Source organism: Uloborus diversus, chromosome 1, assembly GCF_026930045.1.
Source record: "Uloborus diversus isolate 005 chromosome 1, Udiv.v.3.1, whole genome shotgun sequence".
NCBI lineage: Eukaryota > Metazoa > Arthropoda > Arachnida > Araneae > Uloboridae > Uloborus > Uloborus diversus.
This window is the reverse complement of record NC_072731.1, coordinates 227,289,316-227,304,968: the sequence shown is the minus strand read 5'-3', so window position 1 is coordinate 227,304,968 and position 15,653 is coordinate 227,289,316. Positions and strand designations below refer to the sequence as shown.

The window sequence follows — 15,653 nt, the reverse complement described above, 5'->3', positions numbered from 1 at the left end:
ATTTGAAGGGAGACACGTTTTTCGTGAAACGATTGGAAGAAACCTGATTTCTTCCAATTCTTCACTTTTACATATAATCACCTATATAATTTTACATATGTTCCCCCGCGATTTTTTTAAAATTGAAACGTTAGAAATGCAATTTTAGGCATCTCTGGCTATTTAACGGGAAGTAATGGTATTTGGAACTCGCCCCGGAAAAGCTTCGTAACTGAAGATCTTTGATAATGTTAGAGAAAGGGACGAGTTCGGGGACTCTCCTCCCTCCCCTCGCAGAAATTAGTTTTTAAAACGTAAATTAGTTGTGGCAAGCATGGTTTCGAAGCGCAATGAATCGAATCGGAAACGCTTTTGTTAGTCAATTTAAGTATTGGATGATTTAATCTCCCAAGTTATTAATATTTATTTTAACCTATTGTTGAGCGAGAATTGAAATAAATATTTAACCCGTTGCCAAAGGACAATAAGAATTTTTGTAACGCAATTTCCTACTGTGATATGTCAATTAAGAATAGATAAAACGTAGAGAGAGAGTGAAGCCTTCATTTCTTGAGAGCAACGATTTTAGATCCAGTAATATATTTTCAAGCTTTAGGTTTTCCTAACCAAATGATCAGAAATTACCGTACCTAGCAACATTTATTTCTCGGCTGAAATCCATCTGAGTTTTGGCACCAATGTCAAGAATACTTTAAGGATTATCAAACTAATCAGTACATTATTAAAGGCCCACACCAGAGGATAAGGGGCAGGGCCCCAGGTGCCTCAAGCAACGAACTTATATTTCCGTGGCATTATTAAAGGAAAAGATGATGGAATTTAAAGACTAAACAAATTTTATTTTCGTCCATATAAATTACACAGTGCAGTGGATTATCAGTGCAGTGGAATATCTTTATCTTTGGTGGAACAAATTAGGCAATATATGAAGCAACTAGCAAAAATACCCGGCGTTGCCTGGGTCAGTAATAATTATTAGAAAAAATCGTTACTTGCTTTTGTTTTCTGTTTTAAGTGAAAGAATTTAAAACACACCTTTTTGACGTGATTAAAAATCGAGTTTCTTCCTTACCCATAAAACTAAAATAGCAATAAGTATAAAGAACAAAGTAGTATTGATTTAGAAACGAAAGCACTATATTTAAGCATATACACAAATTTAAAAAACATGAAATTAATCTTCTCATGTTTAAAAAGATTAATCTGTTGATACTTTTTTTTAACATGGAGTCTAAAACCTTCTCTGTATGGCTAATGAAGTACGAAGTGATTAAAAAAAAGTAGCTGCGCTCGTAATCCCCTTATACTTGCTTTAGTTATTTCGGGAAATTTCAATCATTGTGGCTCTTGATGCGATTTTACCGAATTTGCGAAAGTCGTTTCGGGATACCTTCGATGATGCTCCCCCATTCTTTCCTTACTTTGTAAAACGATATATTAATTTTCGTTACAGAGATATCGTCGCCAGATGCTGAGATATTTTTGGTCACCATAAAATGGCGCTAAACAGTTTCATCCGAAATGTTACCGAAATAAGTAATAAAATTTGGTGATTGTTTGAAATTGTGCAAAAAGGAAAATTAATGGAAGTTTTTGTGCTGTTTATGGTTTTGCCTAATTTAGTTGCTGGATTATTTAATACAGTAAAAAAAGTCCTTTGAAAATTTTTTGATTGGCGATATTTTGTTAACATGGTGAAAGCTGAGAAACATTATGACGTAGTCTTCGGCTTCAAAAACAGCAACGTTGAAAAAACTTCCAAATGCATCAGCTACGGAAATCTTTCTGCAAATATTTTGGCGATCTGCTGGTTGTTTGGATAATGAGTAAGTGTTCAATCAGCATAAATAATAATAAAAACCATTAATTACATTAAAGTTCCGTTTAAATGGAAAATCATCAGCCAAATCATGTATTATTTGCCAATCTTGTGCAAAAATCTTACTTCAAGATTTGACTTGAGAAAAGCCTTGAACAGCCACGAAAAGCAAAGATAGTCAACAATACAACAATAGTCGTTATCGATAGGAAGTTGAGATGATACACTAAATATTGTATTGAGTTAAGGAAAGCCTTCGAACATGGAACTAAAAAGCTCATAACTCGTTTTTTATTCTACTTAGAAATTTCGAACATGTGCCATCTTCAGCAGAAAAATCAGAGCTTTCGATGGACATATAATGTAAATATGTGCAAGTATTTTTTCATCCCAATATTAGAGAATTTATACAAAAATTGTGTTTTATTGCCCCCCTAAGGGGGTTTTGCCCCCCATAACTTGACGAAAACTACCCTATGTGTTATTCTGATGCATAAGCTATATTATTGTAAAGTTTCATCAAAATCCGTTCAGTAGTTTTTGCGTGAAAGAGTAACAAACATCCATACATCCATCCATACATCCATACATCCATCCATACAGACAAACTTTCGCATATATAATATTAGTAAGATAAAAGTTTTCGTTCAAAAGATCAGGCTGCTAATCGGTCGGAGTTGGCTTCGCTCACTGATCGGCTTGATTACAGTAACGTGGTGGCTTGGCGACTTTGGCTATAATCAATAGAGTTGCGTGATCATTTGTTTACATTTTAAAGTTACTGTTAATGTAATTTATTGTATTTTTTTTGTTTATTTGGCGAAATATTTTGGTATAATTTTGATATACCCCCCCCCCCAAATTACGCGCCAAATCTGGCACTCCCTACGGACATTTTAGGGTTGCTGTTTCTTATTTAGGTGTTGCCAATTTAGGTTTTTTCAGCTTTTAGGTTTTTGCTGTTGCCAAATTTAGTATTTTCTTGTATTTTGTACCATTTTTTGAGTGATTTTTTTTTTGAAAGTTTTGTGGCAACAATTTTTGGATTTCATATATGTTTTAGCGCCATTTCATTCATTCGCCATTTCTTTGTGAAGTGATCAAGCAGATTCTGACTTGCTGTATTTTGCCGCAAATCTGGTTGTATTTTCCAATTATATTTTTTTTCTATTAATTATTTTTATCTTTTAGCTTTCAATATGCCTACTGTATATAGTGTTGTTGAAAACCAGGTATTTTGCGCCAACGCCAAAAACAGGTATTTTGCTTGGCGAGGAAAAAAAGTCGCCAAATTTCCGATTTGGGGGGGTATATCAAAGTAGTTCCAATATTTTAAATTGCAAAGAATTGCTTTTCGTTTTTAAAGAGTTTTTAGTCATTTTAGTTGAATAATGTGTTTATTTTACATCGGGAGGGGGGGGGGGATGAGTGATTTTCGCTTATTCAGAGAACTGTTTTTACCTTTATCATTTTTTTAAACGATATCCTTTCGATGTTTTATTCTTTTTCATATGGGGGATGTTGCAGCGGGATTTCCCGTTTGTTCTAGGTGGGTAGTTAGTTTTTTACACTTAATATCTGAGGACGCTTTTTATCCTTTGAGTATGGCTGAAGGTACAGACCATCAAGTACGGGAGAAAAAATAGTTAACAAAACAACTGTTCAGTGGGCATTAGATTAATCAAGTTGTAATAAATAGACGTATTCTGACACCAAGCAGCTTAAAAAATTTTCTTTTTACTTATTTTTTCCTACAAAACGGTTCAAACACTCGATAGTTTGTTGAAATTTTTTAACTTTTCAATTTACAAAGTTTGAACAGAACAACGTCTGTCGGGTCCTCTAGTATATATATATATATATATATATATATATATATATATATATATATATATATATATATATATATATATATATATATATAGGGGGAAGTAGAGTAAAACCGGGAAGTCAGGAGCAAACCGGGTACCCTCTTCTAGCCCCTGTAAGCGCTGCAATCGCGTGGACAAGAGAGGAACTGCCTTTCACCTTGATGCAAAAGCAGCGACCGAATTAGAACGCAATAGACTCGCTTCTTTCGTTCCTGTAAAGAAAATTCTGTTTGAGTGGTTTTTGTTTAAAATTTGTGAACAAAACTAGACCGATAATACTACGTTCCTGTTTCTGCAACAGTAAAGGTATGTAGCTCTTTGTACAACATTTAATTACCTTCATTATCATTCTAAGTAATTGTCTGTAGCGTTCTGTATAGTCATATGACGGCATTTTTTATGAAAGCGGTACGTTAGGGGCAAAACCGGGTACTAAACGAGGGGCAAAACCGGGTACTACCCCCATACACTGAGAGAAAGACGCAGTCGAAGGAGGAAAAGAGAAAAGGAAATTTCACGGGCTCCCCATACAAGCTTCATCTTCAGTCAGCATTAGAAGAAAAGAAAAAGAAAAATGATGGAAAGAAGATCAAAAATATGGACGGAAGAAAAAAAAAACCCTGAAAGAAAGATAAACGAGAGAGAATCAAAGAAAAGGCGACATTATAAAGATGCCAAAAAGGAACAGACAGAAAACGAAAGCGTCTAAAAAAAGAAAAGACGAAGGAGCAAATTAGGGATGAGTCCAGTGAAGAGGATGACAATACTGCCTGCATTTACTGCAATGAGCTTTATTTGCACTCTAAGAGTGGTGAGGGATGGATCCAAGTCTTCCAATGTCGTCATTGGGCCCATGAAAGCTGCTCTGGGGCCGAAGAGGAAGATAACTATTTTACTTGCGACTGGTGTCAATAGGCCTTATATTACAGCAAAAAATTAAAGGTAAAGACAATTAAATTAACTGTCAACTCATCAATATATGTCCTTTTATACTTATTATAGTGTGTTATGACAATATTCAGTAAGTTACTGCCCTATAGCCAGTGCTGAGGCAGAAATACATGAAATACACCGCCAACTCAGTCAATTCCAGCCGAGGACTGCAGTTTCGTGCTTGCTAGCACTCATCAGCCCGGCATAGGAAGTAACTATTCAAGCAGTTAGCTAAAGAACTAAATATATTACTAGAGCTAATATATTACGAAATATATTATCTTCGGGGGTTGGTGAGCGTGAGCGAGTATAGGGTAGAACGTCCTATTTTCCTAAAATAAACACAGCTCTCCAGTGATACTGCCAACCAGGTTGTTTGAACTTTTCTGGTGGAAAATTTTTAGTCGACGGAAAAATATACCGGTGGTTCACTAATATTCAAATATCATCGGCGGATCATCGGTAGCTGATTGGATATGCGTAACTATTTTTATTTTATTTTATTTTGTTCTAACCAATGATACCTTCGTACCTGCCATTTCTAGCTTAACAGCGACCAGCAAATAGGAATTAAATCCACACATTTTAAACTGTTCAAATAAAAATTTTATATATACAAGCCTCAATAAATGAACGGACTGACAATAAGGTTCATAAAACATTTATTGTAATCCTAACGAATACACTTGATAACAGAACATCTGATGTGCAGTTTGGGATTATAAGGAACCCAGAAATATGTACAAAATTATAGAGCGTTGAAAAAATTGTGATGCAAACATACATACATATGAAGAATATGAATAGACTGCAGAATTGCTTCTAGCACAGGTATATGACCAAATAAATGATTAAAACCGACGAATGAAAACACATCCATATGAATAATGACCAAACTGTAAAAGGTACATAATTTTTCTAGTAAAATAAGAAATAAATATATAATATTTTTGCTTCAGAACTGTTGCGAGTTTTCAAAAAAAAAAAAAAAAAAAATCTATGTTGTATAATGTTTTACTTCTGTAATGGGGTGTTCCTTCAGTCAAAAGTACTACTTTTAGTCACTGAAATTGATATAATAAGCAAAAAAAAAAAACATGGAGCGAGGGAAAAAAAACTTTTATTTTCCCAACACTTAATTTTTAATTAATTTTTTCAAATGTCCGATTTTGAAAACAAGGCGTATTCTTTATGACGTCACAAATGATGTACTTTGTTGCATCTGCCTGCCGCGTTTCCACGTTATGATAATCATGAAGAGAATGAAATATTGCGCTCTACGTTTGCTTCAACCATATCGTTGCCAGAACTCGTGAGTAAAGATGCGAATTAAATATTATTCTCTGTGAATGGCATTTCATCATTTGTGATGTCATCGGACAGAAGCGTAAACAATGAAAGCGCACCGATTAAAAAATTATTTAAAAAAAATATTAAACTTAGTCAAATTATTTAAAAAATATGTAGATCCCATGTTTTTAAGCAGGATCTTTCAGAAAAAAAAATACTTTTAAAATTTTGGAAACGACCCCATTGTGAAAGAAAGGTGTAATTACGCAAAAAACAATAGCTGCAGAAACACAAGGAATAGACAATACAATAACAATAGAAAAAACTTTAGTTTTTTTTATTCACCAAGTTTCCCTAAACGCTATTTAATCAATGTATTAAATAGCGTTTAAATTGTTTAAGCTGTTATTAGCGTTTGTTGTTAGCGTTTTTATATATTAATAGCGGCTGCTTTAGGATAAAGTCAACCCGATAAACCATTTATTTACAAAGGAATTTCAATGAACCGGCTTAAAGTTGGAAATACGGATAAACGATTAGCCCGTTTACAGTGCAGCTTGCAGTTGAGCAATTCTGCGGCTGATCTATTCCTTAGTACGAGATAAGGAGTAAATTGAAAATTCTACCTGCTATGATCTGGTTTTTATCCCTGCATGAAGATTTTATTACTGTTCGAAAAAAATCTGCAGCAAGGCGGCTTTTTGGTCAATGTGAAGGGCTCTGTGAAACATTATTTAATGTTAGTACACACGCCAAGATGTAGTTTAAAAACATATTTAAATGATGTACTTCTGAAACATTAATCATTTCAAAGCATATGGTGGTTTATGACTTTAATGACATTTCACAAATTTTATATAAAATGGATTTTACTCAATATACCAATAAACAAATTATATTAAATGGGATTTGCGAAAGAGATTAAATTTTTACAGGGATTTTTTTTTCTTCTAGATTTAATATCTTCATTTTCTTATAGTGCGATATGAAATGAGTCAAAAATCAAACTTTTACCAACAGATTTTGTGCCCTGGAACCGTGCCTTAATCTGGCCCTGACATACACAGTTCGATGCCGTTCGCATTAACAGCTGTAGATGTAAAGATGAATTCGCTTGAAAGTTTACAATACATCAATATTACAATATTAAACTCATTAAAGTACATTATATTAAAAAGTGTGTCATGTCTTTTACAGCATTTCAACTGGCTCATTATGAAAAATTTTCATGTAAAACGCATTCAACCAGTGCGTTTTATGCATTGAACAGGAGTTTCACCTACAAAAGAAGTTGCTTGTGGCACGGGGCGCTGAAATCATTCCTTCTAATATTGGTCACCTAGGTCGCCCGTAGCACTTACGGAGATAACGTAGCTGTTGGAGGGTTTGGCTAAAATGCCTTCTAATACTGGCCACCAAGTCATCCGTAGTACTTACAGATATTCCGTAGCTGTTGGAGGGTATGGCTTGAATACCCTCTAATATTGGCCACCTAGTCATCAGCAGCATTTACGGAGATTCCGTATCTGTTGGAGGGTTTGGCTAGATTGTCTTCTAATATTGGGCGCCAAGTCATCCGTAGCACTTACAGATATTCCGTAGCTGTTGGAAGGTATGGCTTGAATACCCTCTAATATTGGCCACCTCGTCATCAGCAGCACTTACGGAGATTCAAAAGCAGTTGGAGGGTACGCGGCTTGAATATTTTCTAACATTGACCACCTAGTCATCCGTAACACTTACGAAGATTCTTCAGCAGTTGAGGGGTACGGCTTGTTTGAATACATCAGACTAAAAGTAATCAATCTCCTCCCTCTATTTTTCCCAAAAAATGCGTGAGGAATCCTTTTAGGTTGACTCTTCTTTTACTGAAGGTGTCTGACTTCCATTTTTCTTCTGCACGTTGCTTGTAAATATAATGCGCAACTTTGGATTCATTTTGTTCATTTGCTCCAAGATGATGCATTCCTTTTGAGAGCTGTGACTATTGCTGTTGCTGTTTTGATTCGCCCCTTTTGAAATTTTGCTTCCCTCTGTATAAAGAAAAGATGAAAAAAGAAAACAGTATGAGAAATTTAAAAGAAATTACAACAGAGAATTTTATTACAAATGTATTAAGTCCGATTTGCAAAAATTGTAAACTATAACTTTATCCATTTGAATGTTATACTTACGAAGCAATCTAAACATGCACAGAATAAAAGGTTGCTGCTGTTTTGATTCACTCTTTTCAAATTTTACTTCCCTATGTTTCTATGTACAGTATACTCTCGATATCACAAAGTCGAAGGGACTGTAAAAAACATTCGAGATATCGAGTTTTCGAGATTACAAGGTCAGAATAATAATAAAATAATGTTGTAAAAGTCACGATAGTTAAAAATAAGTGGTAACATGCAATGAGAGTTGAAAATAAGCCTTAATACCATAACAAAAATTATAATTTTTAAAATGATAGTGAAAAATGAATTAAAAAAGAACGCTCTAGTGACGTAGCAAAATGTAGTGATTTAAAACGACTAAACTTATCAAAGATTTGGACTGCCGAAGTTGTGGAACGGTTTCAAACGAGGTTCGAGCTCCCTAGAACAAAAGAAGTTGGACACAGGATTGCACCATTTCCTGTGTCTCTAAAGGGATTTTCCGTTCATCACCCCTTTTTACGGAAGTGAAAATAGAGTCAAAAGGTCCAACGAAATGGCGTGAGTAGGGAACGAAAAGTTTTAGGTAGGTTTTTTGGACTTCTCAGAACTTACATTTTCTGACACCCCCGGGATGTAGAATAAAAGTGGCAGTAAATAAGCTTTTCCGAATCATTCCTAGCCCCTGAGAGAAATAAAAAAGAGTGTGAGAAATTTTTGGAAACATTCCTCGAGTTGTTTCGAGACAATACACTGCAGTTTTTCCGGCAAAATTATATTTGACTTCGAAAAATATTCGACATCAAAGGTTTTGATTTAACACTCTTCTACATAAGAGTGAAAAATAACATTAGATAAGTATGCAAAATCAAGGGGAAGAATCGTTTTTCTTCATATCAAGGTTTTCGAGCAATCGAAGATCGAGATAATCGGGGTGGCATAAGTTTTATAACTTTTCCGGGAAGGGCGGAAGATCTGACGACCAAACTGACAAGGAGGCTATTGACGGCCCTGAGAAGATGAAGAGGAATACGGCCTACTGTTTCCATCCGTCATTAATTCCTTCCTCATCGCTTGGTTGTGAGAGACATTGCTGAGAACAACAGCCACGAAGGTTCCCATCAGGAGTGATTGTCCATCATGGGTGTATTCTATCTACAGCCAGTCTCAGTGACGTTATTGATGTCTCCCTACGACCTACGAGAGCAACTATCGGAATCGGAGACATATCTCGTTGTGGGACAGTAATTTAATAATGCAATTCCTTAGCAATGCATGCAGCAATATCATCTCAACGGCTGATAAATTTGCGGCAAATAGAAAGACATGAGACGCTCTCACGATGTGAGTTTATCGAGTTGTTCTTTTTTTCTTTTCTTTTTGTCAATACTTTTGTAGGGGTTACTTTCTTGTTTCGCTGGAAAAAAAAAAGAAAAAAAACCCCGTAATTTTCCTGGGTTATTATAAAATTGCCATAAATATTTTAGATTAAAAAAACAACAACAACAATTGTAAAATTCAATTCGCCCCAAAAAAAGGCGGCTTGCCGGGCAAATGCCCGGTTACCTGCCGTGGCTCCATTTTCCACTGGTTCCGAGCGACGCCATAGTGCAATCAAGAAATCACACGTTTCTGGTAAAGTAATTTTAACGATGGAATGGAAAATGTCAATGAGTCAACGCGAGGACGATGATATGTGTTGAAAGTTCGAAACGAATGTTTTGATGCTGTCGCAATGGGTGTGCGCCCACTACAGAGGTGGTTCTCAACTTTTTCACTACTGATGACCGCTTGACCCTTCCGAATCCTAAGCGGACTACAGACGATACAAATAATATTTTCACAACAACTATATTAGGTGAAATGAGATGAATCCAAAAGTTTTCTTTAATAAATTTAGTTACAGCTATAAAAGTGGCATAGATTAATTTTCACCAGCTGTTCGCGAACCACATGAAAATTTGTCGCGGACCGCTAGTGATCCGTGGATCACAGATTGAGAATCACAGCGTATATTCTACTTACGGCAATGGGTTGGTGTTTTGTCTTGGGATGACCTCATAGACGGGGTCCTTCCTTCGTGGCTCCAACATGATTGGCAGAGGGGCTTTAAAAGTTTGCGTAAACCTCGCCTGTGAGGCCGCCTCGATAATACGTAGACGACAGGGTCCAGAGTGAAGTTGAGAGCCATACAGACGTCGGCGATGCGATAAAAAGGATGGGATTGGTTCTCAGGTTCTATGTGGGCCATCACGATGGTCACCTAGTGGTAGATAAAATTTCAGTCAGACTGAGAAACTGTAATTGAAGGTGCATCTAATGAATCGAAACATTGGACAAAAAAAAAAGAAAAAAAAAAAAAGAATATGTCAAACAGAAAATTGATCTGTCATATTTTAGAACAATTCGCGTCCATTGAAAACTTAAATTCCGTTTTGAGAATAAAATTTGAGATCGGCTTTCAGATGAAGAAATTGGAACAATTCATTGGCCGAAAGGTGAGAAAATACGTATATTAAAGATAAAGTATTCATTGATATGTATATCATTGGGAAACATTTCAAAATTTACTAATTCAGCTTTCAAAGAAATATTTACGTCATAATTAGGGGAAGAAAACATTGATATAGTTTAAAATGAATTAAACCCTGTATTATTTAGTTTTACTCATCATGATAAATTTTTCATGATTTAAAGCAGATAGTTTTTGGGCTCTTCCGAAAATTGGTCCTCTGCAAGGGCGCCCATATGGGGGGGGGGAGGGGGGCTCAAGCTCCCCCTTTGAAATTAGAACTTCCTTGCTTTTAGTACTTTTTTTCTTTGCAAAAATGTTAAAACTTTTCTTTTCCAACAGCTGATGAATAAGTTATTAAAAATGTCAAACTTTAATAACACTAATCTGTACTGAAATCGGTTTCCATGGAGAAAATATCCTGCTAAACCATGGGGAAAATATCTGACCCCACTCACCCCTTAAAATTTTGCATATGGGCGCCCATACTCCTTTGCACCTTTTTTTTCTTTGTCCTCCCAGAACCCCAGACAATAAATAAAAAACAAAAACTTTTTTTTAAAAAATACAGTCGAACCCCGATTTAACGAATTCATCGGAACCGAAACTTTTATACGTAGAATCGAGTTTATTCGTAATATCGGGATGTGAGAAAAAAATTAAAAATCGCACTTACTTTTTCTAAAAGCTCTAATAAGCAACTGCGCAAAAATATCCATAATTAGAAAGTGTACGCTTTTTATTCACATTCCACGACTCATTACACACTAGCTAATTTGAAAATTTAAAGTGTGTACTAGATGTTTGACAATTTCCTAGACTCGAAATACTAGTTCACTTTTGACTTAGTGGAGAGAAGAAAATACTGTGTCATTTACAGGCTGCTGGATGAAGTATGTTTTTAGTTTCCATGCCATGTAAAGTAACAGTTTTAATGGGAGTTTCATTGTCGTCTTCTGCATCTGAATCGCAATTCATTGGTTGCCCCCTCGCCCCTTAAAAATGGCTGATTCCAAGAAAAGTCTTTTTCTGCTTCGGACAATATGGATAACAACATTTTGTAAACAGACCAATATTTCCAAACTCAAATTAATAAAAACAATTTTTTTTCGACTGTTCAAATAATTCTTTAACCGGGGTTTAATATTCGGTAAATAGGGGTTTTTACCTTCATTTTAGGCGGGAAAAAAGAAAAACTAGCTAAATCGCGAAATTCGTTAGATAGAGGGTTGTTAAATCGAAGACCGACTGTATTTCCTAATGAATTTCCTTTATATGCAATAAAAAGAGGAAAAGGTGTGAAAACGGGCACAGGTGTAAATATAGGCAACCCTCCTTAGAGGCTACGGGAGGTACTGAAGATTGGCGGCGAGTACTGTACAGTGGTGGTAAAAAAAAAAATTGCATTTTTTTCTCTAAACTCACACGCAAGTTCAGAAATGGAAAAATGAGCATGGGGTCAGCCGTTTGCCTTGGCCCGGAAACAGCCCCGATCTACGCAAACAACTATCGGATTCTTGCTGTTAAATGTTTATTTCATAAGTTTTGCAGAATTTCACATGCATTCATCGTTAATCTGTCGACCGAAACTTCTCACATAATACCATTGTTATGAAAATGCGAGGGTGATGCAATTTTTTTTTACCAGCACTGTATATGGTGCCATTTACTTATATAAGATAGCAGAGAGCAGTTAGAAACGTTCTTTCAAGTACTGCGGATACAGCGTGAGTTATTGTGCAAATCGGTGTTTTTCTGGACTGCATACTCTTAAGAGGTATGTGACATCGTTTTCTTCTCCTGTTCTTATACTTATTTAAAATCAATTTCACAGTCATATCATGAAAGTGGAGATCTTAAGCTACTTTTTGAAGCGCACCTTTAGTCACGCACGCTTTTACGTTACATGTGATAGTGATCATCTTTCTTAGGTGTAGTTGGTGTAAACTGTAAATATGCGCCCCCATTTAAATGATGCCCGTAATTATGCCTCTTTTTTAAAAGCAGAAAAAATTATTTCTCAAGTTATGCAATTTGCATGGAAAGTACTCTGAAGACATTCGGGGACAGGTGTGGGGGAAATGTGTTATGTGCCAAATGTGAGCACACTTAGATCGTGGATGAACGAGCCAGTTATTTTTGCGATTTCTCTAAATATTTTTTTAAATCCTGTGTTAAATAAATTATCTACCATTTTGTACAGTTTTATCCTGCTTTTTAAATTTTTTTGGTGACTTTTTTTTGAAGACGGCCCATATTTACACCCCATTTTTTCTGGTCCTTTTTTTTAAAAAACCTTTTTGTAAATCGCCATTTTGGAAGTGAAATTATTGATGATTGTGTGTTTTGTCTTCTCGTATTTAGGATACTTGTTATAGTTGTTAATGAAAGACAAAAATCTAGAATTTTTCAAATTAAAAGTAATTTTTAATCAAAAAGAAAAGAGGGTGCCCACCTTTATTTATCATCTCATTAATGTGTTGTGACAAGTGACAACAATAATGAGTTTAAAATTAACGCTCTATGCACTGTAAAAAAAATCCGGAAACGTTTCTGAGTATATCGTGCAGCTGTGGTTCATGAAAGTTTCAAAAACGTTTCTGAGTATTTCGGAATCCTCTTTCTGTAATGTCCAGAAACGTGTCTGAGTATTTCGGAATCCTCTTTCTGTAATGTCCAGAAACGTGTCTGAGTATTTCGGAATCCTCTTTCCGTAATTTCCAGAAATGTTTCTGAGTATTCTGTGCAGCTGTGGTTCATGAAAGTTTCGAAAACGTTTCCGAGTATTTCGGAATTCTCCAAACAATTTTCAAAAACGTTTCCGAGAATTTCGGAATCCTTTTTCCGTGATTTTTTCTAAAATATAATTCTTTATTATAGTATTGCATACCATATCAGTTTCAATTCTTTCATATCTAAGAGCAATAATACAAGCAATTTTAGAATCATTCGTGGATTTTTTTTTTTTTTTTTTTTTTTTTGAATTTCTAATGACAAATAGCATGGTTAACAGCATAACATTGCTCGGGGTCAAGACAGAACTACAATCAAGTACCAAGCAGCTCTTTACGGCATCCAGAGAGTGCAGCTTCACTGTTGTGCAGGGTTCTCAGACTGGAATAGCCAAAGCAGAGCTGAAGGCAATAAGCAGGCTGTTGGTTCTGCTTTCAGTTTTGTTGTGGTTATTCCAAACTGATGATCGCAAACAAAGATGATCGAATTGAAAGTAACTTTAAATCAAAAGCAAAAGAGGGCGCCCACATTTACGCCTTTTCCTTTATGTATTAAAGGGGAATTTAGGGTTCTATATAATGAAGGAAAATCTCATTTGCTACTACATTCGCGTAGCAAAAGGTTTCAATGGAATGACTTTTATATCACTTGTTAATTATGACTAGTGTTCGCCCAGCTGTCGAAATTCGACTACATTCATTACTGAATATTTGAGAAAACTTACATCAATTTCCCTGTTTCTAACAATTTTTATTTTTACTCCTATACATTCGTTTACTGTACATCTGGAAAGATATAATTTTCACATGTACTCACAATACCAAACAGTAATAATTTATTCCAATTTTGCTTTCTGTATGTGGCAAAGCATAGCCTGTTAAGGCTTTGGCGCCAAAAAAAAAAAAAAAAAATAGATCCAAAGCTTTTTTGTATGTTAATCTCAAAAAAAAAAAAAAAAAAAACTGAAGAAAGGGGATATTTCGATTATTGGGAAATTGGCGTGGCCATCAAATTCTTGGCAGGAATAATTTCATTTTGGATACCATGTTGCCCTGTGAAAGTCATATATATATATATATATATATATATATATATATATATATATATATATATATATATATATATATATATATATATACATATATATATATATATATATATATATATATATATATATATATATATATATATATATATATATATATATGTTTCTCTCCACTCTCTATTAACTTATGCAAAGGAAAAACATTTATCAAGCTGGCATTGGTGCCAAAAAAAAAGACGCCAATGGATAAAAATCGCCAATTTCCCAATTATCGAAATCTTCCCGATTCAAATAAAATGATACCGCAAAACTCAGTTTTGTGTAAAACTTCTGTATAAAAAAACTTCTTATAAAAGTCGACTATCATTGATTAAATTACCTTAACCTTTGCCATTAGAAGTATAAAATTTCGAACGGTCAAATGAGCCAACACTTCTTGCTGCATTAAAAATTGTCCACTCGAAAACATTGGACAGCGAAATTTCCCATTCTTGCTCCTCTGGCGAGCTCTATTCGGTGTAGTGGCTAGTGTGCTGAAAAGCGAGAAAGGAAGATCGCGTGTTCGATCCCCCGTGTTTATAACTCACTCTCTCTGTTATTCGGTGCAATTAGCCACAGTCTTCTTGTTTTTCTACCGTTAAATTTTAGAGTAAGATATGGTTTTTCGGTTAAAAAAAAATACTGCCATGGATGCCACTTTTTTTTTTACCATAAAATTTCAGGATTTTGTTTTTCAGTGTACCATTGAGAAGTTTCAGACGATTCCTATCTTTCATGTGCTTGAACTTTAAAAAAATCTCACAATTTGAATGCACCTCATACTTGACTCTACCTACCATTTGTGGTACCCAACATGCGACGAAGAAGACACATAGGACGACCATAAGTCTTGCAAATGACAACTCTTCTTGTGTCGCGTGGTTGTAGGACAACTCTCTGCTGTCCTTCCGGACTGTGGTCCTTCCACAGTGGGCGTGACTCTTCCTCCCCATGCGGCACAAGGCTCTCACCACTGCCAGGTTGCAGCAGACGATGACGACGCACAGCAGATTACCGACTGAGAACATGAGGAAAGCGTACGCAACGTCTCCGGGGTCCTGTCCTTGTCGGTATCTGGTACAGTGATGCACACCGGGGCTCGTTCCTTCGGGAAATTCTTCATAGTAGAGACCGAATCCGAAAAATGGCAGACACACCAAGAGAAGCGCGGTCAGCCAAAGAGAGAAGATGGCACGCTTGATGAGTTTGGGTGTCACATGCTGGAAAAGGAAGAACAGAAATTGAGAAAATGTGTGAAGTAACCATAAAT

General features: G+C 35.5%; 1 protein-coding gene across 1 annotated transcript in view; it reads right to left on the bottom strand.

The window, feature by feature from the left end:
• Positions 1 to 7,761: 7,761 nt before the first annotated feature.
• LOC129219047 (prostaglandin E2 receptor EP3 subtype-like) overlaps positions 7,762 to 15,653 on the bottom strand; it is a 76,266-nt gene continuing 68,374 nt past the window's right edge. The window contains exons 2-4 of the mRNA XM_054853369.1: positions 15,181 to 15,603; positions 10,080 to 10,317; positions 7,762 to 7,946 (exon numbers count right to left, since the gene is read on the bottom strand). Coding sequence (XP_054709344.1) covers positions 7,762 to 7,946; positions 10,080 to 10,317; positions 15,181 to 15,603 — 846 coding nt within the window. The remainder of the gene's footprint in view (positions 7,947 to 10,079; positions 10,318 to 15,180; positions 15,604 to 15,653) is intronic.